The sequence below is a fragment of the Canis lupus genome, chromosome 8 (genome assembly GCF_011100685.1).
Source record: "Canis lupus familiaris isolate Mischka breed German Shepherd chromosome 8, alternate assembly UU_Cfam_GSD_1.0, whole genome shotgun sequence".
Taxonomy (NCBI): domain Eukaryota; kingdom Metazoa; phylum Chordata; class Mammalia; order Carnivora; family Canidae; genus Canis; species Canis lupus.
Window position 1 is genome coordinate 50,359,443 of NC_049229.1, and position 25,905 is coordinate 50,385,347.

Below are 25,905 nucleotides of genomic sequence, written 5' to 3' on the forward strand. Positions count from 1 at the left end.
TCCCTGGTCTCAGACTCTGCCTACCGCCCACCCAGGTGCACCCCCTTGGTGGGGCCCAGGCCCCCAGGGACAGCCAGTCCATTACCAAGATGTTGATATGGGAAGGTGTATGGTCGTCAAATTCCCAACCTTGTTCCTTTCCAGCTCTCCCCTCACACCCCCCGCCAGGCCCCCATCAGTCTCTTGTTGGATGACCAGGGTGGCGCCTAACCAATCCTGCCCCACTCGTTTCCACCTGCATCCAAAGCGATCCCCATGACTGGGGACACACATTCCCTGGTGTCAACCTTCAATGGCTTCCTGGTGCTCTTGGGATAAAGTGCAGGTGCCTTGCTGTGGCCTCATGCTTTAGTCTCCTGCCCACCTGTCCAGTCTGTCCTGCTCCTCCCAACTCCCTCGTCCCTGGCCACTTTGGCCACCTTTTAGATCCCCAGAGGTGCCACATCCTCCCCCCACCCCAGAGGGCCTTTCACCTGCTCTTCCCCATCCGCCTTCCCAGTAGTCCCTCTCAGGACTGACACACTGGCCCTTTGTTCTGATTTCAGCCCCAGCATTGCTTCCCCAGGAGCCCCATCCTCCCCATGTGGGTCCAGATCTTTTGTTCTCCACCCGTGGAGAATGCATTCTTTTTCTTCAGAGCTTTTTTTTTTTTTTTTTTTTAAGATTTTATTTATTTATTCATGAGAGAGGCAGAGATACAGGCAGAGGGAGAAGCAGGCTCCCTGTGGGGAGCCCGATGCAGGACTTGATCCCAGGATCCCAACCTGAGCCAAAGGCAGACGCCCGACCACTGAACCACCCAGGTGCCCCTCCGTCAGAGCTCTTAACCCAGTCTGTAACAGCACCTCTCCTACCAGATCAGTCTAGCCTGCTGATCCCCCGGTGACAGCAGCCGCTGACCTGAGCTTGCCCACCGCTGTCCCCGCACCCAGTCCCGCTCTCCATGCAATGAGCACGTGAGATGTATTTGTTGGAGGCAGTGAGTGAGTAGAACCATATTCCTTCCATCATCATCCCTCCAAGAGACCAGGTCCCATTCCCTGCCAGCATCTGCCCCAAGCTGTGGGGCAAGCCTCAGACAAGTTTGTCTCTCAGAGTCTCTCCATAGAATAAGGACAGTCACACCTACCTTACAAGGTGGTTCTCAGGTTTATTTTTAGAAATATTACTTGGGGGCAGCCCCAGTGGCGCAGTGGTTTGGCGCCACCTACAGCCTGGGGTGTGATCCTGGAGACCCGGGATCAAGTCCCACATCAGGTTCCCTGCATGGAGCCTGCTTCTCCCTCTGCCTGTGTCTCTGCCTCTCTCTCTCTGTGTCTGTGAATAAATAAAATCTTTAAAAAAAAAAAAAAAACTCTGTCGTAAAAAAAAAAAAGAAATATCACTTGGGTTGGGATTTTTTTTTTTTGACAATGGCAAAAAAGATAATTTATTTTAAAAACCTCTGAGAAATCATGATGGCAACAGTATGGCAGTCAAACTGCAGAGGTAGAAATGAGACAGGCAGGGTGGCCCCTGGAGGGTGAGGTGGCCCTGGAGGACCACAGCCAGGATACTGGAGCCTCAGCCGGGCCAGAGTGGCCTGGGGGAAGCGAAGGGGTTGTTACCCCATGTGGTGGGAGTGAGGAGGGCGGGGCCACCAAGAGAGGTGCAATGAACTCACCGCTGTCACTCTGGTCAGCTGAGCTGGCTCCTGGGAGCTTGTGGCCATTCCCTACAGGGTGGGGCAAGAGGAGAGGCAGCATCTGTTCTTAGGCCCCCTGTGCAGCTGCTCAGTTTTCTGAATGGTTTATGCCTTTCATAGCCGTGATGTACATGTAGGGGAGCATGTGTGCCCTTTGTGAGAGAAGAGACAACGATTCCACAGGCTTGCTCACACGTCTGTGTCTGTGCAATATTCACAGGCACGTAGACCACACTTCTACGCATGACCTCTACCCTTGGACAGCCAGTTCTGTCCTGTGAGAATTCCATGATATGCACGTGCCAAGTGTGGTATATACCTTTGCACCTGCTGTAGAAGGGGTGGAAGGGATTCCCAGGAAGGTATATCCTCCACTGTGCACGCCCACTAGGGACCGTCAACGAACCTACTTGCTCCCTAAATAAATCACTCCTGTTTGCCCAAAGGTGGGTGGTGGAGAAAGACCCTCCAGTGCAGGGCAGGTGGTCAGACTTTTCAGCCCAGTTCTTAATTTAGCAGTTTGCCCCTTCCCTGGCATCGGCATGGCTCTGACTCATACCTCAATGTCAGTCCTTATTTTTTTTTTTAATTAATTTTTTTAGAAGAGGAGAGGCAGAGGGAGAGAGGGAGAGAATCCCAAGCAGACTCCATGCTGAGCGCAGAGCCTGATGTGGGGCTTGATCTCACCACCCCAAGATCATGACCCGAGCCGAAATCAAGAGTCGGATGCTTAACCCACTGAGCCAGGAGCCCCCTGCTTTTAGAGAGTGTCCTTACCTTAGTTCTGAGGGACATAACTGGGGAAATGATACCCCCTGAGGAAGACATCCGGCTGTCAGTCAACCCCAGTACAGGGAAGGGGACTTAACGGGCCTTAAAGCAAAGGTAGCAAGGAACTTTCTTCTGTTTCTTGCTAGCCCGACCCCCATGGCTTCCTTTTGGGAAATACCCCTTCCCCAATCAGTGTGGGGCCAGGGAATGTCAGCCAAGTGGGCCTGCCTGTTTTATTGATGGGCTTGTGATCAGATGTGGGTCAATCAAGAGTTGCAACCTTTTCCAAGATTTTGCTGAATCCTACAGGATCCCAGAAGGAAGCCTGCACCAGGGCAACTTAACCAGCCACTGGATCTGGTGGCTTTTGGGGCCACAGGCCCCTGCCCATCCTCACGCACGCTCTTCCCAAGCAGACTTCCTCTCTAGGCCTCCCCTCACCTGCAAGGCTGAGGCTGCCTTTCCCCACCACCCAGAGACTCCAGACAGCAAGACCCTGAGAGAGGGGCACAACCAAGCAGACTCTCAGGTGTAAGAGAAGAAACCCAGCTCAAACTAGTGTTGAAAAAAAAAAAAAAAAAAAAAACCCACAGCAGTATGTGGCTTAAATCGGGGGAAATTTGAGAAAAGTGGCTACTTTTGCATACAGGTAGATCCAGGAAGTCCAGCAATGCCACCAAGATCCCCTCTCCCAACGACCTCTCTCCTCTGAGTGGGCTTTTTTTTTCTTTCAGACATGCTCCTGCCCATGACATTGAAGATGGCACCAAGCCACTGTGGGCTACATGGTGTTCATTACGGTGCAGGAGCTCAGGCAGAGAGCGAGCCCCTCCCACAACACCCTAACTAATTCCCTTATGAGAATTTTGATTGGCCCCACTTGGGTCATGCTCCCATCCATCAACTGACACTGGTGGCAAGACCCCTAGTTCATGGTCAGCGTACCAGGCTGCATGCACGAGGTGGGGGGCATTTTCTGGAAGGAAGCAAGAAGCGACAGATGGAAAGCAGCTGACATCCACCCCACAAAGGGTCCCTTCTCTCCCTCTGGCCCAAGGCCCATGAAGCCCCCATTTCATGGTAACAGAATGCCATGTGGCAGGAATGTCAACTCACAGCTCACTTCCAGGGAGAACTCTCCTTGGATGGTCACCGCTGATTCCAGATGGAGCCCACTTGCTTCCAGGACCTGTGCTCTTTCCTGCTGCCATCTCTTGCCTGGAAGGAGGCCTGGGTTCCCACAGCCGAGGAGGGGGGCCCCGGGCCTGGATTTTCTCACATGTTCTCTCCTTTCTCCCCAGGGCTTCTATTCCTGGTTCTTCAACACTGTCACCATGAAGTAAGTGCCCGAACCTTCTGAGCTTGTCCAGCAGCTGCCTTACGGGGGGGACGATGAGGGTAGCACCTGCTGCCCTGCAGGTCTGGGCCTGGGACCTGAGTTTTGCACCCCAATCCCCACCCCTGCACCCTGACCATCTTAGCCCAGCCCAGACAGAGGATGCTCTCTGGGCTTCCTGGGGCGGGAAATGAGAACTGGACCTGGCCTGCAGCCCTCAGAAGAGGACCACTTTCTCACACATAAAAACATGCTTTTATGACCTCCACACTAGGAAAAAGAAATTCTTCCTGCATTGCTCTTTGCTTTATTTTTGTGACCATCTTTCCTCATATTGAAATGGAAAAGAAAACACTGGGCAGAAGGGCGCACTTCCTCTTGCCTCAGCTCTGATTACCGAGGGCCAGCCCCTTGCCTGCCGGGCCTCCTGGGTCTCTTTAGGGCCAGACCCCACTTGGGAAGGAGACCAACCCCAGGTCAGCTGTTTTCTCCTGATTCTCCCATGCTTCAGGATTCTGACTCCATGCTCCTGCTTCTGCCCAGCTTCAGCTGAGCACCTTCCAGAACCCTTTGCCCCCACTGTGTGGATGTCCGTGTATACATGTGCACACACTCATGCCCATGCACACAGCTCTGCCTCCACCTCATAGCCCTGTCCATTCCCGGGCACTCCCTAAATATCCCCCATGCATTCTGCCCTGCCCATCTTTCAAACCCCTCCTTCAGGGCCCTCTCTTGCCTGGTGTGCCTACCTTGGGGTGCCCCCCAGCTGCCACTCAGAGGCCACCGCAGCAAGGGGCCTGACAGGGCCTGCTAATTTGCATTCCTGGCAAAGGCTCAAAGGACTTCCTCCTTCGTGTGCCTCCAGGCCCACTAGTCAAGGGCCTCATTCATACATTTCCCCTGAGACCCCACCGTACCCCCATGAGCCACCTCAGGGCACCTCTCTTTCTCCAGACCTTCTGAAGGGGGCACAAGGCACCTGGCCTGAGCCCTGGGGATCCTAAGCTGGGCTCAGGACCATTGGCCTCTGGTGTTGGAGCTCCAACCCTACTGATGGAGGAGTAGTCCCCATGGCCTTGCCTCCCTCCACCCCAGTCTTCCTTGTCATTCATCAGAGCCCCTAGGAAGTGATACAGTTAGTTTGTGTGCGGTTCAGAGATCCTAGCCACATGTAAAGGGGAGTGGAGGGGAAATAGTTTATTTCTTGGCACCTTCTCTGGCTTTGCTATGGTAACTTTTTCAAAAAGATTTTATTTTTATATTTGAAAGAGAGTATGAGTGAGCGAGAGAGATGGAGCCGGGGGGGGGGGGCGGGGGGCAGAGGGAATGGGAGAAGTAGGCTCCCTACTGAGCAGGAAGCCCAACACGGCTCAATCGCAGGACCCTGGGGTCATGACCTGGCTGAAGGCAGACATTTAAGCAACAGAGCCACCCAGGCACTCTGGCTTTGGTAATTTTTAAGGCATGCACAAGCTCACAAAATAGAACACTTTGCGTGGTAGGTGTCTCTGTGGTGTGTGTGCAAATATGAGATATTAAGAAGCACATCAATACGTTGGTGCACATCTGTGTGTGCAGCTGTTCAGGTGTGCATACCTGGATCTGCAGGTCAGGGGTAGGTTGGTATGCACAGTTGTGTGTGTGTCTGGGTGAGGATCCTCTTCCCCTATCCTATTCCACCCTAAGGCTCCTCCATTGGGAACACATCATCCGAGAAGGGAGGAAGGCTGGCTATTGCACCATGCATCCTGCAGCATTTGAGAGCAGTGTCTAGAAGATAGCCTGACACATTTGCTGAGCAGGGACAAGGATGCCAGAGTCCCCTGTGCACAAAGGCCAGGCAGCCTAGTTGGAGAGGCAAATGTTAACAAGAATCACTAATATAATTCATAATGGGGAGGTTATAATTGCTGTCCAAAGAGCATTTGGGAAGCAAGAAATTCATTCCAACCAGGGATAGGGGGTTCAGGAGAAGCAAGTTTTGTACTAGGCCTTGAAAGATGGGAAGAATTTCCTTACTAGGCCCCCTGGAGGATCCATCACAAATAAAGGACCCTGTGAGTGAAGGTTTGGGGCAGAGATGGGCAGGGAGCATCCAGAAATGTTTAGTCTGGTGTGGCTAGAAACAAGGAAACATGGCAAGAGAGAGGCTAAAAGATTGGGCTGGAAGGATCAGCCCGGAGGATCTCGACTGCCATGCTGAGAATCCTGGGCTTTGATCTAGAGGCAGTAGAGAGCCAATTCCTTTCTTTTCTTTTTCTTTTTTTTTTTTTTAGCAGAATCCTCAGAATGAGAACCTATTTGTAGGCAGAAGTATGGGCTGGGGGGACTGGCAGTTGAGAAAGTCCAGAGGCAAAGTGAGCACCTGAGGAGGCTTCTCCCATGCCTGGGTAAGAAGTGGTGCTGACGAAGGGAGGGGACAGATGGAGAGAGATCATGGGGCTGCAGTCTATGGGTCTCCATCTGGCTTTCAACTGGTTTAGAAAAGGAGTGATCCGGGTCTGGTCTCTGGGGAAGATAGCCATGCCACTCTCTGGGAGCTGGTGAGATATGAGGAGTCGGGAGAAGGATGAGAGAGGCCAGGGCAAACCATGAGTTGCCGGCAAGCTATTGAAAAACAGGGTTAGTTAAAGCTTCCAAGGAAGGTCAGAGCCAGAGGTGGGTGCGTGAGGCCATAATTGAAGTTGTGGGAGCAAGATTGAAAAAGAGATGGGGGCAAGATCTACAGATGGGGCAGGAGGAAGAGGGTGCAATCTCTAGGGCCTGGACTTACCGAAGCCACCACGGGCTTCGAGGACCCAGGAGGGTGTGGCCCGCAGCTCGCAGCTCTGGGTTGAGTGGAATGAGAGTAAGAAGAGGGCGTGGACGGCAGTGATTTGGGTCTGCATTGGGGGGGCCATTCCAGGGTAAGCTGTCCACAAAGTAGAGGCAGAGGAAGAGGCAGGTGGGAAGAGGGAGGGTGAAGGTGTTGACTGGCTCTTCAGGGGAAACAAGTCAGGGAATGGAGGCTTGAGGAATTTCTTGTATTTCAGAGTGGCCCATGTGCACTTGAACCTGTTGTGGTTCCAGGGGAAGAAGAGTGAGTAGGTGAAGAGAGGACAGTGGATCCAGTTGGTCTCCAGAAAGAGGCAGGGGAAGGGAAGCGATCAGAGCCAAGGGGAGATTTATTGTGAGGAAGAGGGTGGTGGCTGGAACATCGTGGTTGAGAAGAGGAAGAATGAAGTAGAGGAATCCAGACAGACTCAGAACTACAGCTTCCCCCGGAGCTGTAAGGCAGGCTGCTGTAAGGCGGATAGCCTGACTTCCCCCCCAGAGAGACGGGGAGACAGACGGAGCAGTGAGCCCAGGGTGGGGAGCAGGAAGGAAATCCTTGTGTCCTTGGCCCCCCAGCCCTGCTCTGCTCCCAACTGGAGATCAGACAGAGGCTCTCTGTGCCCCCCGCCTCAGAGGCACACTCCATCAGGTGACCAGGTCTTGGCACCCCAGCCTGCAGCAGGACCCTCCCTTCATTCCCGCTCTCTGGCACCCAGCCTTCTCGCCAATTCCCACCCACTCCATTCTTGGGATTTAATTCTCAAGTCCAGGCCAGGAAGTATTTTAACTGCTTGCAGTTAAAAAAAAAAAAAAAAAAAAATCGAGAGCTCTAAATAATTCCCTAAATGGGGAATATTGAAAAGCCTTGAAGATATGCTCTTTATAGTATTGTTTAAAAATAAATCTGAATCCTGGACTGGATGCTAGAAGTTGCACACAATCTACAAGCCTGATTGGAGTGAGGGTGAGTAAACTCTGGTTCGCCCACCGATGGGGTCGGGGCCACCCTGGTGCTGAGTGTGAACCCGTGCTCCGTCAGTGCCACTGTCACTGTTATCACTGTTCAGCCGTGCAGACATTTAAGACAAAATGTGAAATGTTCAGAAAAGGCTTTAGATTAAATGCTGAGCAACACAGCAATACATCCGATGCTGTTTATACTATGGTCACGAAGTTAAATCATCACAACAACAAAAACCTAAAGGCAATGAACCAAAGTGCTTCACAGTCATTATCTTAGGCTGATTGAGATTGTAGGTGGATGATTTTCTTCTCCTTTTATTTCCCAAAAATTCTATAGTAAGCATGTGCTACTTTGAAATTTTTTTTTGAAGTACAACACACATATGGAAGAGTACACAAAAAAATCAATGTCCAGCTCAGTTTATAGCAAAGCAGGTCAAGGATTAGAACATTGTCAATACTCCAGGAGCCCTCCTCCTGCTTCCTCCCAATGCCCCCCTTCCTGTCCCTTCCCACTCACTTCTCACTCTCCAAAGGCAACCCGTACCCTGACTTTTTTTTTTTTAAAGATTTTATTTATTTATTTATGAGAGATACACAGAGAGAGAGAGAGGCAGAGACATAGGCAGAGGGAGAAGCAGGCCCCATGCAGGGAGCCTGACGGGGGACTCGATCCCAGGTCTCCAGGACCAGGCCCTGGGCTGAAGGCGGTGCTAAACCGCTGTGCCACCAGGGCTGCCCCGTACCCTGACTTCTAACTCCGTTGTTCAGTATTGCCTGTTTTTGAACTTCGTGTCTGAAAACATTCAGTATGTATTTGTTTGTGCCTGGGTGTTTCACTCAATATTGTGTTTATGAAGTTCAATTATGGTCATTCATTTTTATCTCTGTATAGTATTTCATTCTACATATTATGTGATATATCATCTATCTATATATATCATTATACATATATCTCATATGTATACATATATATCTCACAATTCTTTTTTTTTAAGTAGGCTCCATACCCAATGTGGGGCTTAACTCATAACCCTGAGATCCAGAGTCACACGTTCCACCGACTGAGCCAGCCAAGCACCCCTATGGCTCACAATTCTTGTGTCCATTTTTGCCTTCAGTAGACATTTAGGTTGTTTGGGGCTGGGCATCTGAGGTTCTTATACATGTCTCTTGATACACATGTATATGTGTTTCTACTGGAAATAAAACTAGGTGGGAGTTGCTAAGTCATAGGGAGTGCATATATTCAATTTCCTTAGATAATACCCACTGTTTGCCAAAGTGGCGGTGCCAGACTACATGCCCGTGGGTGTGGGAGAGCTCCCCGTGCCCCCCACCCCCACCCTCACCAACACTTGGTATTGTCTGACTTTCTAATTTTGGCCAATCTGGCAATGTGGAGTGATGTCTCCCTATGACTTTAAAGATTCCCTTTTAATTTACAAGTTAAAAGAGAAAAGAAATAGGGTGCATCCTGCTATCCCTAGTGGTTTGTCTGGTGCGCGCCCCATAGCAAGCACTCAACATGCATGAGGAAGCAATAAAAGATGGAATGGATGGTTGATTTCAAAAGTGCTTCTGAAAAAAAAAAGTGCTTCTGGATTCCCAAGTGTGTGTCTGTAATAGCTTCTGCCTTGGACATGCCTGTGAAATTCAGTGAAATACATTTCAGACATGATAGAGGCTTTGAGATAAAGGGTGATATTTCTAAAAATAAAAATAAAAACTTGGGCATAGGGTGATAATCTTCTCTTCCTAATCTCCCTCTTCCCTCCCCCCCCACCTCCCCCTCCCCGCCTAGCTTAGTCTGTGTCCATATCGGCCCCCTGAGGATGATCCTTGTCTATGTGTCTCTTCCAGGAATGAGGATCTGATCAGCAAGTGTGGAGACGATGCCCGCACCTACATCATGTTCCAGTATCACCTCATCATCTTTGTGCTGATACTCTGCATCCCCTCCTTGGGTATCATCTTGCCCATCAACTACACCGGAACCGTTCTGGGTAGGTGGAGCTCAGTGCACCCAGGGCCTGGGCCACTACAAGGGCAGCCCAGTAGGCAGGACAGAGCTTGGGTCTTGGTAGTCTAGAAACCCAAAATTTAATTCCACTTCTCAAAATTCGTTGTGGGACCTGAGGCAACCCAAACTTTAGTTCCCCCAAGTGGAGAACAAGTTTGGCCCAGGACCTGGCACATGGCAGGCACGTGGTAGTAATTCAGTATGAAATTGGCCAGGTGCTTGCTAGGCCTTTTTATGGCATGTGATCTACTGCAAAGATCCCTGCACTTGATCTTTCCCCACCTCCACTGGGGCAGACACAGCACTGGAAGTGCAAAGTTGGTCTCTTGGGAAGTCTTGCTACACTTGTCATAAAAGGGACAAGTCCTTTTGACAGGCTGACATTGTTGGTTTGGGCTTCAAAGACAGAAAAATTTGATTCCCTGACTTTGACCCATATCTGCTTCCCAGAAAATACCTTCGCCCAATCTAGCAAGTTATTTCAGTTTATATTCAGCAGATCAATCTCCCTGGGCGTTGGGTCCTCAGCTATGGGGGTTGGGAGAGAATGTATGGCCAGTGCCTAGCACATAGTGAGCACTCAGCGAATAACAGCCAGGATTTCATGTAGAACTATGAGGATGGGCAGAGCTGGAGGCTGTGTAACTGGGTGGTATAGTTTAGCACCCCAAATGCCCAGGTGGCAGCCAGTGGTACCCTGGTTCCTCACATGTCTGTCTCTCCTCAGCCACAGGTAAGCTTCAGCTAATTCAAGGTGGCATCCAACATCTGTGCCACCAAATATGGCCACCAGAGTAAGCAACCTCTGTCTTTCCAGATTCTCTTCCTAAGAGCTAGTGTGTTGGCTATATTTTATAATATGTATGTTATACTAATGCAGGATTTCTGGGCACATTTCATAACATCCAGAGATGTCTAAACTGACAAACTAACACACTTTGCCAGAAGGATGTAGTCTGTCTGAAGGAGGCAATGGGACATTCTTATTGTGATGGTTGCCAGGGTTAACAGCCTTGCTGGTTTCATCCCTCCACTGAGGCGGGGCCCCAGGCTCCTTCAATGAGCATTTTCTGGTGCCTGACATGCTCCAGTTGGACACTGGGGATGCCACACCAAGACTTCGTCTCACAGCACAGCCATAGAGCCTGAACCAGCAGTCCCAGGGAGAAGAAGAGGCCTCTGCTGGTTTTGTTGGGAGTTGGGGGCAAGTTCTGGGGAACGAGAAGGAAGGGCAGGACGTGGGCAAGCGTCTCCAGACCCCAGGCGTTCATTCGGCAACCTTGAATTTGAGCGACCACCCTGCTCAGCCAAGAAACTGGCCTTGAGGTCAGCCACTTTCTTCTCTTCCAGATTGGAGTAGCCACTTTGGTCGGACCACCATTGTCAATGTCTCCATAGAGTAGGTACCTGCGCCTCTTACCTCCCGTTCTACAGGCTGGGGCATCAGTGGGGAGAGAAGGTCCAATGTGTGGGTTGGAAATGTGGGCACTGCTTTGCTGATAAGAAAGGCCTGGTTTCCTTGGGACCTGTGTACTGAGTGGGAGGCCAGAAGTTGCATTCTCTTGGCGGGACGGGACTCTTGTTGCCTCAGTGTCCCTGGATCTGTAAGAGGTAACAAACTGGCCACTCCTAAAAACTTGGAAAGATGGTTCCTGTTTGTTTAATATGTCCAGCACCCAAGTGGCAAGGACTCTGTAGGAAGTAGAGGCTTAAGCTATTATTTCCTGCTCACAAAATAGTGCAAATCAACCGTCATATAGTGAATAAAGCGTAGACCCAATTCCCATAGTGGGGGTGGAAGGGACCGAGGAACCACATGACCTGGCTTCATGCCCCACCTCTGCCATTAGCTGGCCCTGAATCTGGGGCAGTGCATGCCCACCCCAAGCTTCATTTCTGGTCTGTTGAGGAAGAACAGCTGTTGGACATGATTCATGGATTTGAACAGCATCCCACCCAGTTGGTGGTTAAATCAATGTGTACTGAGCCAGGTATGGCCCTGCCGGTCCCTGCTGAGAAAACAGGCCCCCTGGGTGTCTCGGCCACGTGTGGCCGACTTCCTGACAAAGCTGATGCAGCAGGTCCAGCAGGTGTGAGTGGGCTTTCACACATTCCTGCCCCACTTCCCCTGCCCCACCCCTGCCCCTCTGCCCCCCAAACCCTGCAATCTGTCGAGCTCCAAAATCAGCAGAATGGGGCTGTGGCATCCTCCTGCCTCCCCCTCCAGCCACCTCCTCCCCTGGTGCTGCCAGTACCAGAGCAGAGCTCACCAGCTTCTCCCAGGCCAGCCGCTGGTGCAAGGTACCTACAGCTTCCCAGCAAGATGTTAATTTTAATAGGGCAGGGAAAACCCTTCAACATCCATCAATCCATATTGGCAGAGAGCTGGCGTGTCCCTGAGAGACCACATAACCCTGCCCCTCTGAAGAAACGGAGAAGTGAGACATCCAGCTGGACAGGGACAGGGAATGCTAGGTGAAATGCCCGTGGGACCAGTGGTGAGGAGATATTTTGAAGCAAGGCAGCTCTGCTCTTCTCAAACTGCACCAAATATGGAGGGCCCTATTTCTGAACAGTCCTCTTGGCCAGATGCCTTGGGACAGCATCATATGAGCCCAAAGCCCTAATGCCACCACTCTTGCTACTCCAGGAGAAGCAGAGCGAATCTGCCGGGCCCTCCTCCCTCTGGGCCTGAGTATGACCCCCCCCATTCCCCACCAGAGAGGTCACACGGCCCTCCACTGGGCAGCCGTGGGAGCCTGAGCGGGAGCCGCCAGCAGCACAATACAGCGCGAGGAGCCCCAGTGCTTCCGCCGCCCAGTGCTGCCACAGCTAGGGTGACCTCGGGCAGGTCCCCCGCCACCTTGACCCTCAGTTCCCTATAGATAAAATGAAGATAGTCACAGTGCCCCCTTCATACGGCATGAGAGTCTAGTGAGAGAATGTACAGAAAGCATTGAGTCCCACCCACCCTGGGTCTGGCATATAGGAAGTACCCAATAAATGTTAGTCTTCAGTACCTGGCGTGGGACACCCCCTTCTGACCATGGCCATCCCATTCCAAGGTGCCCGAGTGTCTGGAAGCACCAGAGGGTGGCCCAGGGGGCACCGTATGGGGTGGGAGAGGGTGTTCTCATCCCTCCTGTGTCTTGTTTCTGGCAGGAGTAAGGTTCTGTGGCTGCACAGCTGCTTCTCCTTCCTCTACTTCCTCCTTAACCTCGTCTTCATGGCTCATCACTGTTTAGGGTTTGTGCCCAAGAGGAGCTACAGGGTGAGTAAGTGGAAAGAACTCCCAGAACTGTTCTCTCCCAGCCAGAAGCTCCCCCGTTGGACCTCCCCACTCCCCGCCCTCAGAGGCATCCCAGTTGGGCACATTCTGCACACCTGTGGGGGGCAGTCTCACCTGAGCAGGGCAAGCCTCTTCCCCTTAGCCCAGTGGATCAGTACCTGGCACCTAGCACAGCTCTCCTGGTCGGTAAACCATGGAAACACTTCTACACTGGTTGGTAAACAGCTGCTCCCAGGTGCATCCTATGCCTGTGCCCTGCTGCCCCCACCCCCCTCTGAAGACCTCTGGACCCCCACCTCCCACCACTAAAGGGTTAACAAACCCCTGGACCAGCAAGGGGCTTCCATCCTGAGTGCTCAGCGCCCCCTGCTGGGGAGTTCCCAAGTTCCTTGCCCTTCCATAGTTCTGAGGTCAGAGACCCCGCCCCCCAGGGACTGGCCTCCGTGTCCCCACTGTCCTGGTTTGGGTCACCCCCACCCCAGCTCCCAAGCAGGCCCTAAGATAAGGGTTTGCCACAGCGTTCACTTATTCTAAAAGTGGCTCCTAGGAAAAACTCTAGAGGGTGGGGAAGTGAGATGGAAAATAAGGTTCAGGTAAGAGGGAGCCGTCAAGGAGAGGCTCACACTGCCCTGGGAGTCCGATAGGACATGCACCCTAGAGTTTTCCCAGCCTAGGGGAGCAGTCGGGCACTTTTCTACCAACAACCTGTCCATCACTGGTTGAGGCGCATCTGGGGCCTTACCTCTTCACACACCTGCTCCCTGACATTGGCAGCCCCGGTGTTTAAAGTGCACAGCTGCCCTTAGGGTGTAGAGGTGAAGCTGAGGGGCTGCAGGTGGGCCCAGCAGTGCTGCCTGCCCAAGCCCACACCCACACCCATATGGCCCAGCTCCAACTCCAACTCCAGCCCCAGCCCCAGCCTCAGCCCCTGCCCCAGCCTCAGCCCCAGATCCAGCTCCAACCCCAGTCCCAGGCCCAGTCCCAGGCCCAGCCCCAGCTCCAACCCCAGGCCCAGTCCCAGTCCCAGCTCTAGCACCAGCACCAGCTCCAGTACCAGCTCCAACCCCAGGCCCAGCCCCAGCTCCAGTACCAGTTACAACTCCAGACCCAGACCCAGCTCCAGCACCAGCATCAGCACTAGTACCAGCACCAGCAAGGGAAGGGTATTTGGGCTGTCCTGGCTCTGGTGACAAAGGGGAACGGTGCAGACTAACACCCTGGGCTCTGTCCTCAGCCATTCAGAGCTTCAGTGTAATAGGATTCTCTCCCTCCCTTGATGGCATCCATCCTAAAGGACCAATACACTCTAACCCATCCCAGAATGCAAATCCTCATACCTCTGAGAGGCTACCCCGAATGCTTTGGCCTGCAAGCATGGAGGCTTGGGCACCCTTGACCAGTCTGGACTCAGCTACTTCAGGTTTCCTTCTTGTTACCAGAAGCTTCTGCTGAGACTCCCATCTCTTGAAGCTCAGTTTACCAGACCTGAGGGGATGGCCTGGGAAGACATTTCCCACTCACAGAATAAAATGTAAAGTTTGAGGGGCTTCCCCATCCACTCCCCAGAGTCTACTCTCCTCCTAACCCCCCTGCCCAGTCTAATGTCAGGGACAGCCCTGCTATGTGAACCTCACGTGGCACAGTGGAGAGGCAGCAGGGCTGAGCAACGGCAGGGCCCTCTGGTTAGCACAAGAGCACGAGTACACGAGTAGCCCTTGCTCCTCCCGGAGCTCTGGTCTTCCTCCCCGGCCTGATCTGCAGCCTCTGGCTCTCGCTCCCTTGACCTCAGCTGTCTGTGGCAGGAGGCCTGCACCAGGACACCAGAGAATAACAGAGATGAAGCATGCCTGCCCTCAGCTGCCCGCAGCTGCCCACAGCTGCCCACAGCCCACGGCACACAGCCTGCTGAATTCAGGGACACAGGCCCAGGCAGCCTGGCTGAGTAGCAGACCTACTCCAGACAGTTCTGAGCCACCAAAGACCCAGACGTTAGGAGTCCTGTGTAAACACAGTCTTCTTTCTCCATTTGCCCTCCCCACCTAGGTCACAAGGACCCTAATGATCACCTATGTCCCAAAGGACATCCAAGACCCTGAAATCATCATTAAACATTTTCAGTAAGTGGATCGAGGGGGCGGAAGCATTGGTTACCTTCCCCCCAGTAACCCTGCCTGGATCTTCATGCTGGTAGTAAGGTGCCGTAGGATGCCAGAGCGAGAGACACTCCAAGTGGTAGCCCATCCTGGACCTGGCTCAGGATTAGCCTTCCAGAATGCAAGAGGCCCTGGGGCCAGTGTAGGGTCTCTGAAGCCAAGGGCTTTCCTGCGTGGTGTGAGTGTGGTGGGGTATAATTTTCTTCCTTTCCCTCATTCCTCTAACCACAGAGCCCAGTGAGCTCCTGACTGCAGTTATCTAGAGCAGGTCATGTTGGGGCATCTTTTGTGGCCCAAATTCCTAGCCCCAAGAGCCAATTCTCTCTGGTGAGCAGCAATTTCCAGGTCTGCTCCCTGGCTCTACTCTGGATCATCTGGGAAGGAGGTGGCAAATCTCAGATTACCAAGGATCAACTCTGAAATTTGACTTTAGGAACAAAGAATGGAGTCCTCCCCCTCCAAAAAAAGGGACCACGGGCAGCTGAGCCACTCAGCCCTGTGGGCTGTAGTTCCGGGTGGGCGTGGGGGTAGGATGGCCCATCCCCAGCACCACAGGCTGGCTCAGCATCCATGTCTGTGGCTACAGTGAGGCCTATCCGGGGTGCGTAGTGACCAGAGTCCACTTCTGCTATGACGTCAGGAACCTGATCGAGTTGGATGATCAGAGGTGAGTGCAGCGGGGCCTGTCTGGATCTGGGATGGGAGTGCAAGGGGAGGATGTGGCGGCTCTGCAGGCCCCCAACCGCAAGATCCTTGTTTCCATTGCCCGCTGGCTGACAGGCGCCACGCGATGCGGGGCCGGCTCTACTACACTGCCAAGGCCAAGAAGAGTGGGAAGGTGATGATCAAGACCCACCCCTGCTCCCGCCTGTGCTTCTGCAAGTGCTGGACCTGCTTCAAAGAGGTACCTGGCCCCGGCATCAAGGGATGCAGCAGAGGAGGGGCTGGGGCCCTGGGTCTCCAACTCTGTCCAGGGCTGTGTACCTCCAGCCCTATTCAGATCTGCTCAGGTGCTGTGGCACCTAGCTCCTCCCTCCCTTTCCACCATACCCTGCCTCTCTGTTGATAATACCGAGGAGCTGAGGCCTTTCTTGGATACCCATCTGGAGTGATCCAAGAGGGCTTGCTCTTGCTCACTTCCAGTCTTGGATGGGAGGACCAGAGAGAACACAATAGACTGCTGTAGGCTGCCGTGCCTCAGGCTTTCAAAGGGCTAGGACAGGAACATTTGAAGGTGCTCGGCTCCGTCTTAGCACCCAACCACCATGGCTTGGAGGAGGCCACAGGGCAGGACTGAACTCTAGCCAGTCTAGAAAATGAATCATCCCCATTTCCTGAAAATGCTGCAGACACATTCTATCCCTCCTCCGGAGTCCAGCCCAAGTCCAAAAAGCAACCCCTAATCCCCAGGTGTGCCTCACCTTCCCCGGATCTAAGAGCAGGGATCCAATGTCAGAGTTACGACCTTTTCCTGTTCTCGAGTTGGGATCTTGGAGCCCACTGGGATCCTGAGCTCTTTGCCAGGCTTTGAAGGGAGTTGGGGATGGAACCAAAGCCTCAGGCCTACCACCTGAGTGGAGGGGAGGCCTATGTCCAGGCAAGGCCTTCCTAGAGCTGTGGCTTCTCCAGCGCTGAGGGCCAAATCTCGCCCCAGGTAGATGCAGAGCAATATTATAGTGAGCTGGAGGAGCAGCTGACTGACGAGTTCAACGCTGAGCTCAACCGCGTTCGGCTGAAGCGTCTGGACCTGATCTTTGTCACCTTCCAGGACGCCAGGATGACGAAGCAGTGAGTGCCAGGGCCAGCGGCTTGCTGTGCCCAGCCCGGCCCTGTGAATGGGCTTCTGCTTCTCTGAAACCATCCTCTTTCACCTCCATTCCAGTCAAGGGGAGAAGGAGAGAGAACCTCCCTCCAGTTCTCCATCTTCTGACCACCCCTCAACCCCTCCATGCGCCTCAGAGGCGGCCGCTGTCTTGCTTTCCCGAGCATGTCTGCATCCATTTCCCCACAGCTGCCAGACTCTGCTTGTCTCCAGAGATACCCAGGCTCTGGGCTCCCCATTCTCATGTCCTTGCTGTAGCACAGAGGTGGTCAGGATAGACATCTTGGTTTCTCTTCTAGGCCTTGACAAGAATGAATCCATTTCCCCCCATTAGACATCACCCCTTTCCTCATCGTGAGTGACAGAGTCAGGGTAGAGAAGCTCTACTTGCTCTCTGCTGCAAGGCCTCCCCTAATTCGTAGCCTTACAGCCTCCTCCCTCCTCTGCCCCAGCCTCTGGCAGCTCTACCTTGATAAGGAGTGGAGTAGCACTCTGGAAAGTTTTGGAAGGATCCTTAGGACAGGATCAAATAGATGGGAACCCTAGCATAAGTCCCTGGAGTATTGTGGGGCCCTCCTCTCTCTTGAGGGAGCTGATCATACACAACACTTTGTCCTCACCCACCCATACTCTATAAGGGAACAGTGGAACCACCTAGAATTTGGTCAAATACAATTGTGTGTAATTTTGCAAGTCACTTATACTCTCAAATTTTGTAACTCTCAATTTTGGTCCACTTATATCTTCCCTGTCTACCTACTTCCCAGAGGGTTAAGAAGCGATATATGTTCTATTTGGTATATATGTTATATAAAACAATATACCAATATAAGACAAAACTGTTTCTCTTCTGAGATACCGTCATTCAGTGGAGCGAATCTGAGGCTTAATTACAGCAGAAACATGAATTAGAAGACCAAGGACTCCAGTGCCAGCACCTGTCCCTCTTTGGTTGTGTCTTCAGGGACCTCAATTTAGTAATCTGTGCAATTGGGATTATATTCATCGTCAATTAGCACAGTGTCCGGCACACAAAAAGGACTCAGTTGGTAGCTATTAATACTAAGATGAGGCTGAAATTAGTACCTCGCTTGTCACCCTCAAGGAAAGAGCATATGTTTTTGCTGTCACTGCCATCAAGGGGAAAAGACTTCAGCTGAGACCCATGTGGTCCCCTCTCTTCCCAGGCAGGCCCTCCCACTGGTGCCTCTTTCCTCCAGGGACTAGGCTTTAGGAGCTGCCCACCTCTAAGATCCTGGGAGGCTTCACAAATCCCCAGGAAGTGGGGCCATCTGTAGGACCCTGGCATGGGACCCCTCCTGAGACTGTGACCCTCACACAACCTCTGCCTCCTACCCCCATCTCCGCAGCATCCGGGAAGATTACAAGTACATCCAGTGTGGCGTGCCCCCCCAGCAGTCTTCGGTGACCACCATCGTCAAATCCTACTACTGGAGGGTTGCCCTGGCCCCACACCCTAAAGACATTATTTGGTAAGCCCCCTCTGCCCCTCCCTTCTCCATTCAGCCCCTCCCAGACCAAGGAAGAGAACAGGGTGGGAAAGGAATCTGAGCCAGTTCCCCTACTTTGTTCCCCACTGGGCTTGGGCACCACAGCCTCTGCCCACCCCTAACCCCACCCCACCACGAGGGCCTTGACAAAGAGTGTGACTGAGGGGCAGATCCGGGGCCCGGTGCATTCAGGTCTGGGCCTGGCGGGGTGCGGGAGGGGGCTGAGTTAGACCAGGGCCAGCCAGGTCTCTAGCCGGCATGCTGGAAGCCACACGTGGGCCCCGTCTAAGGGCTGGACCTGAGATCCTAAATGCGTCTCCCTCCTCCATCCCTCCCCAGGAAACACCTGTCCGTCCGCCGCTTCCATTGGTGGGCGCGCTTTATCGCAATCAACACCTTCCTCTTCTTCCTCTTCTTCTTCCTCACCACGCCCGCCATCATCATCAACACCATCGACATGTACAACGTCACTCGCCCCATCGAGAAGCTGCAGGTCCTGCCTCTGCTCAGGCCAGGCGTGGGGCCCCAGGGAGATGAAGGAAGAACTCAGGCGAGAATAGGGTGGGGGGGCCCCCTGGAACACGGCTCTGGAGTCCAGGCACCGCCAACATTGTGGAGGTGGCAGCAGTGTAAATGGTATCGTAGAGTGTCCTGTGTCCTAAAGGGATTGACTGTGCAGGTCACTGCCTGTCTGAGGGACTGGAGCGGGAAAGGAAGGAGGGGGGCTGTGGGGGTGCTGCAGGCAGGTTCTGGAGTGAGCTGTGGAGGGGATGGGTGGTCCAGTCATGAGGGGGCTTGGAGGGCTCCTTTAGATTGGGTCACCCTGGGCCAGCGAGGGGTACAAAAGGTGCAGCAGAGGGTGTGGCAAGTGTGACAGCTCTGTTCTCCCCACTTTCTCTAGAGCTGGGCCCCCCTCCCCATTTGGCACATAGGGGTGAGGGTGGGGAAGAGTGAGGTCAGTTCCCAGGGGGAAGAGTGAGGTCAGTTCCCAGGTGAAGTGGGACCTTCACCTCCCTCACTTGCACACACACACCCGCTCCGGGCTGGGAGCGCTGGTCCCTGAAGGTGTCATGCAGGGACTTTGCCCTGACAGAGACTTCAGAGGAACTGGGCCGGCCCATTTCCAAATCCTATAGCCTCCAGGCTGTTATAACAGGCCTAGAAGGCCTCCACTTCCGCATTATCCTCATCCTTATTCCAGTGACACACGCCCGCACGCACGCATGCACGCACGCATGCAGTCAAGCCATACTGCTTGGGCTGCTTGTCAGCTTCACAGGAGGGACGCCTCAGCACAGCTGCCCCTAGGGATTCTTCCCTCACACCTTCCCCCTTCTCTCCCACCTGTCACATGACATCACATTAAAGGTAATGTCCCACCTGCCTTCTCTGAACCATGAGGTCAGTGACAGCTGCTGGCTCTGGCCCTGGGGTGAAGTCACCACCAGGAGCCCAGGCTGCCCCTCCAGGGACCTCAGCATAGAAGACCCGTGCCCCTTGAGGGCACTCCTTGACCTTGGGGTGTCAGCCTCAGCCCAGACCCCTGGCCAGCAAGGCTGACAATGAAGACCAGGACCGCTGAGCAGCCTTGGGGAAACCAATCCTGCTCTGGGACTAAAGCTGGGGGAGAAGAGGCCAGAGGTGGGGGAGAAGCAAGGGTGGCCCGGAAGGGGAAGGGGCACTGCTTGTACTGACGTCTCTGCACGTCTCCGCTCTACCCCTACAGAGCCCGGTCATAACCCAATTCTTCCCCTCCCTGATGCTCTGGGCATTTACAGTGATACTGCCTCTGATCGTCTACCTCTCCGCCTTCCTAGAGGCCCACTGGACCAGGTGAGATGGGGGCTCCTCTCCTAGCTCTCTGCCTCTCCTGTTCTCTGCCCCGGTGCCAGCCCCTTCCCCAGCCCACTCTCCCGCCAGCCTGGGGGCTCAGGCCTCCCATCTGGCCTAAGGAGTTGAACTGACATGGGATGGCTTTGATACCCAAAACCATCCCAAGACACTATGAGATAGAGATGATAGAGATAGAGATAGAGGGAGATAAAGATAGGTTTTTTTGAAAGAGGAGACCGAGTTGTCTCTGGGCCCCTGGCCTCAGGGATGCTGAGATTGGGCCACCACCTCAGGCATGTTCAGGCCCAAAGCAAGGCCTCCTTGGACAGCTCCTTCAGCCTCCAGCCATGCACTGAGGGTTTGGAGCCGTAGGCAGAGAGTGGCCTGGAACTTTAGGCAGGAGACCTAGGGTGAGGAGAGAGCAGGACTTGTCTAAAGAACGTCAGGAAGGCTGTCACAGAGGAACCTGTGAACTCAACCTGACTGTAGGCCCATGTGGCCCGAGCAGCACCCCCATTTTAAACAATAGGACCTATAACTAAGCCCGAATAGCAGGTTAGCCCTACTAGTTCTATGATGGTAGCCATCTGGGTAGAAAATATTTACCATATCCTGGGGCAGGTGGACCTGCTTTTACCTGAAGACCGTGTGGATCTCAGAAGGGATTTCCTGCACCTAAAGTTCTTACCATCCTAACAGAAGCCCTTACTGGTCTTTTCTCTGTCCAAGAACATGGCTTTTGTAGATTACTGAAACTCGGCAGGGATCCTGAGTCTTGTTGGTAATGTCCCTCTAACAAAGATATCAAGCCCACAGCGCACGTGTGCCCTTCCTCCCCATCCCGTGCCCGCGGCTGACCAGACTAGTTGACTCTACTGCCCTTGCCTGCTGCCCCCAGCTGCAGCAGAGCTCCCTGTGCTCTGTGTAGATGGCTTTGGTATGCACTAGCCAACCGATTGTCTCTAGGCCAGGGAGCTGTCTCTGTCTCTCCATCCATGCTGTTGTTAGGTCTCTGGTTCTTATCACATGTTTCTTTGTTCCCTTCTAGATCAAGCCAGAATCTGATCATAGTGAACAAATGCTATATCTTTCTGGTGTTCATGGTGATTATTCTGCCCTCTATGGGACTGACCAGGTACCTCACCTCCCAGTATCCCTCCTCTCTCAGACAGGCTCACCCTAGAGTTGGAACCTCCTCTTTCAGATACTATAGGCCTACCTGTGGTTGCTGCAAATCCATTCCACAAATGACAGTCCAATGCCTGTCATGAGCCTAGCATGAGCCAGGTATCATGTGGACGCTAAGGCGTCAGCCATGAACTCTGCCTTCAAAGAGCTTATTATCCAGCTGGGGAAACAAGCCATGCCCATCAGCTAACCGACAGCCTAAGGTGGGAAAAATGCAGCCAATGTACAGTAGAAATTCGGAAGAGGGAGAAAGCACTGTGGGGAAAACGGCTGGTGAAGGTTTGCTAGAAGAGGCGGCCTTGAGATGAGAGACCAGAGGGTTAGGGGCGGGGGTGGCCCAGCATTAAGAAGGCAGAGAGGCAGTGTGGACTGGCAGCTGGGATATTAGAATGCAAGAGTCTCTAGGGATTGAATAAGGGAGGACAGAGGGAGGGAAGACAGGCCAAGAGGGACTGAACCCCAAGCCTAGATTCATTAACTAAAGGACCTACCTTATTCTTACTTCTAGTTTGGATGTCTTTTTCCGGTGGCTCTTTGACATCTACTATCTGGAGCAGGCATCCATCAGGTTCCAGTGAGTACAAGAGTGTATGCCCCAAGCACGCTCCCAGGGTACCCTGGAGCTTCCATAGGTCCATACCAGGTAGATACACGTCTCCTTCATTTGCCCACACGGGTAGAGAGATGAATGCATGCAAAGACTCTCATTAAGCAACCTACCTCTTAATGCCATGGACCCATTTGGCAATCTGGTAAAGCCCAGGGATCCCTTCTCTGAATGAAGTTTTGGAACGAATTGTAAATTTATAGGAAACTGCTCCCACACTGTCCTGTGTATCCTTCATCCAGTTCCCTCCCACCTCTGGTAACATCTGGCATAATTATAGTACCCTGTCACAACCAGGAAATTGACATTGATACAATCCACCCAGCTTATTCAGATTTTGCCAGTTTCATATACACTCTGAATAGATGTCTTTAAATGCACAAAATACCTGGGTTGAAAAGAACACCAATTATATTGAAATATTGTTACCAAAATATTTCTAAAAGTAAATTTGTAATAAAAATCTTTATTAGCACATTTAATAAGAGGACAATGCATTTTGAATACAAGTAAGCTGAAGTTGCATTCTTTTTTTAAAGATTTTATTTACTTATTCATGAAAGACACACACACAGAGAGGCAGAGACAGAGGGAGAAGCAGGCTCCATGCAGGGAACCTGATGTGGGTCTCCATCCCAGGACTCCGGGATCACACCCTGAGCCAAAGGCAGACGCTCAACCCCTGAGCCACCCAGGTGTCCCTAAAGTTACATTTAGTTTTAAAAAGCGTCAGTGTGAATGCTGAAGCTACTTAGCTAGCAGAAGAGCATTCAGTTGACTGGGGTGGCAGGATCTTTGACAAAACAACACATAGATCACATTGGACATCCAGCCAATTTTGATTTCTTTTGTTTTGTTCTTAGGTTACAAATGTTGAAAATCCCAATTTTCACAGATGTTTGCATCTTTATTGTGATGTCACAAATGACACACAAGCTTTCACAGCTTGTTTTATTTATTTTTAAAGATTTTATTTATTTATTCATGAGAGGCACAGAATGAAGAGAGGCAGAGACATAAGCAGAGGGAGAAGCAGGCTCCCCGTGGGTAGCCCAATGTGGGACTCCATCCCAGGACCCCGGGATCATGCCCTGGGCCCAAGGCAGATGCTCAACCACTGAGCCACCCAGGTGCCCTCACAGCTTGTTTTATAGGGCAAGGACCAGAGTTCTCTAAAGTTTCTGCAGTTAAAACTATACTTGTGATAAGTTGGACTTTTTTTTTTCTAGGATGAATGAGTGCATCTTTGGTTAGGTCAGTATCTTCGATACAGTTGTATGAGAGAGAAAAGAGTTGTAAGCCCATGACTCAACTTTGGTGCCATCAAGAAAGACTAGTTTTTGAAGGAGTTCTGAAATCTATCCAGGAAGCTCGCAGATTTCTCCTCTCAAAGAAACTGGCAGAATTGTGTAGATGGGGACACTGGACAGCAACAGAGATGCTGGGGCACCACCGTGAGAACAGGCAGTGTGGCCATTCATTCAGATGGCCCAGTGGCTCCTAGCTGAAGCTGGCCAGCTATGTCAAGAACACCCCTTGCAGACAGAACATTTCAGTCATGTAAAGTTAGTGTGTCTAATTTAGCCATGTGTTTAATAACTACCATCACTTTGAAGTGATGGTGAGTGCAAAGGTATTGTCAGATATCACCACCAACTGCAGTGGGCTGATTGCAACGGTGACAGGGTCACAGCCGTAGCTGACATCGCTGTGATTTGTTGCCCACGTTCTTATTGGAAAGAAGTGGTACATTGCAATTAGAGGCTTCTGAATGTCAAGATGTAATTCTTTTCCCCATTCTATGTCATAGATGCCCACAACCCCCCCCCCACCATGGACTCTCTGGGATCTAGGGGTCCTGGTCAAGCACCTCTGCTTTATTATTTTTTTTAAGATTTTATTTATTCATGAGAAACACACAGAGAGAGGCAGAGACACAGGCAGAGGGAAAAGCAGGCTTCCTGTGGAGAGCCTGATGCAGGACTCGATCCCAGGACCCCGGGATCGTGCCCTGAGCCAAAGGCAGACGCTCAACCGCTGAGCCACCCAGGTGCAGCCATATGTCACTTTTCTGAGGGCATTTCCACAGCACTTTATGTTTTTAATTATTTCTTCACCTCTGCTTTAGATCACGCCAGAGCGTATATTTCCCTACACACCCACCCTTGACGTAGACCAACCCCATCCCTGCTCAGAAGGGTGTGCATGAACTACAGTGGGCAGGGGGCACATGTGTATTGAAGCTTACTCTCCCCATCTCCACCCTCACCCTCCACCCCTTCCCCGTCTCCACCCCTCCCATCTCCACCCCCACCCAATATCCCCCCTCTGGCTTCTGTGCCATCTTCCACTGTCCCCGCGGCCAGGTGTGTGTTCCTGCCAGACAACGGCGCCTTCTTTGTCAACTACGTGATCACAGCGGCTTTGCTGGGCACAGGCATGGAGCTGTTGCGCCTGGGGTCCCTCTTTCTATATAGCATCCGCCTCTTCTTCTCCAGGTCGGAGCCAGAGAGAGTCCACATCAGAAAGGTGGGGGCCGGGCCCTGCCCTGCACACACTCCTTCCCATGGGAGGGGGACAGAGGACCCAAGGAGTGAGGAGAGGTGGGCTGGGGTTGGCAGGGAGCTGGTCCGCCAGGCTGAGCCTCCGGGGCCGCTCCTCGGGGATAGACCAGGAGCCACAGAAGGAGCCGAGGCAAGGGGACCAGGCCACCAAGTGAGCCCCGGCTTCTGCCCCAGAGCCAAGCCATGGACTTCCAGTATGGGCGGGAGTACGCGTGGATGATGAACGTGTTCAGCGTGGTGATAGCGTACAGCATCACCTGCCCTATCATCGTGCCTTTCGGTGAGTCTTCCTTCGGGGCCCCCAGGGCCACCCCACCTCCCCGGCCCTGGCCCCAGCCTCTCCTTGCTCTGCTGATAGTCTGTCCCAGGCCATCTCATATTCCAGCAAGCGGCCCGACGTGGGGGGGCTCAACTTCTACCTACCGGAAGGTGCATGACCCTGGTGGCCGTGGGGGGGCACCAGGGGTGGGGGGCTGGCTCTGGAAGCAGCAGCCCCCGAGCGCGCCTCCACCTTCCGGCCCCCCAGGACTGCTGTACCTGTGCATGAAGCACATCACGGACCGCTATAACATGTACTACTCCTACGCACCCACCAAACTCAACGAGCAGATCCACATGGCTGCCGTCTACCAGGCCATCTTTGCACCGCTCCTGGGTCTGTTCTGGATGCTCTTCTTCTCCATCCTGCGATTAGGTAGGTACCAGGCCTGCCTCTGCTGGTTCCCCTTGGCTGCACAAAGCCCTCAACAACCCCTCTGCTCTGGTAAAGCAGAAAAGGCCTGAGAGAAGCAAGGGTTGTTCCTGGATGGCAGCCCCCCAGGCGGCTCCTCCAGGCCTAAATTGGGCTCGTCCCAGCAGAACTTGGAAGCTAAGGGGACGGCTTGGACCGACACGGTCCAGATCGGATGCACTTTGGTTTACGACCCTCAGAGCAAGGAACATCACCTTCCTCCATTCTAACACAAGGCTGGTCAGAATAGAATATTCGCTATCAGGGTCAATTCCCGTGACCTCCCCCCAGGACCCTATAAGATGCCTGGTCTCTCGGATTCCCTAAAACCTGGAGGAGGATTGGGGTCTGCCCAGTGGCCAGCTTTCCCCCTGCTCTTAGCTACACCAAGCTACTGACCCTGGCCCCTTGGAGGGAGAGATTCCTCCCCCGCCCCATGGCAAGCAGCTCACTCTGACCTCCCCATCCTCTCCGCCACCAGATGGTTTCCTGCCTTCTCCCCACACTGGTCTTCCCTCAGGGACACTGGACCTTAGTCTTCTCAGTGGAGCGGAGAAAGGAAACCGTATTTTCTTACTCCTGTTGCGGTAGAGGCTGGAAACAGCTCTGCCCTT

The 25,905-nt window shown here is 52.9% G+C and overlaps 1 protein-coding gene across 9 annotated transcripts in view; it reads left to right on the plus strand.

The window, feature by feature from the left end:
• The window catches only part of TMEM63C (transmembrane protein 63C), a 76,332-nt gene that overhangs the window by 41,759 nt on the left and 8,668 nt on the right, over positions 1–25,905 (plus strand). For all 9 annotated transcript variants that reach the window (XR_005363596.1, XM_038545400.1, XM_038545394.1 and 6 more), the window contains 16 exons: positions 3,757–3,794; positions 9,435–9,577; positions 10,945–10,993; positions 12,757–12,865; positions 14,927–15,000; positions 15,623–15,703; positions 15,817–15,940; positions 16,691–16,824; positions 18,229–18,351; positions 18,709–18,862; positions 20,096–20,202; positions 21,251–21,337; positions 21,899–21,964; positions 24,364–24,526; positions 24,736–24,841; positions 25,088–25,255. Coding sequence is in view for 8 of the 9 variants with exons in the window: in XM_038545400.1 (XP_038401328.1) it covers positions 3,757–3,794; positions 9,435–9,577; positions 10,945–10,993; positions 12,757–12,865; positions 14,927–15,000; positions 15,623–15,703; positions 15,817–15,940; positions 16,691–16,824; positions 18,229–18,351; positions 18,709–18,862; positions 20,096–20,202; positions 21,251–21,337; positions 21,899–21,964; positions 24,364–24,526; positions 24,736–24,841; positions 25,088–25,255 (1,726 nt within the window). In the remaining variant the exon portion in view is untranslated. The remainder of the gene's footprint in view (positions 1–3,756; positions 3,795–9,434; positions 9,578–10,944; positions 10,994–12,756; positions 12,866–14,926; positions 15,001–15,622; positions 15,704–15,816; positions 15,941–16,690; positions 16,825–18,228; positions 18,352–18,708; positions 18,863–20,095; positions 20,203–21,250; positions 21,338–21,898; positions 21,965–24,363; positions 24,527–24,735; positions 24,842–25,087; positions 25,256–25,905) is intronic.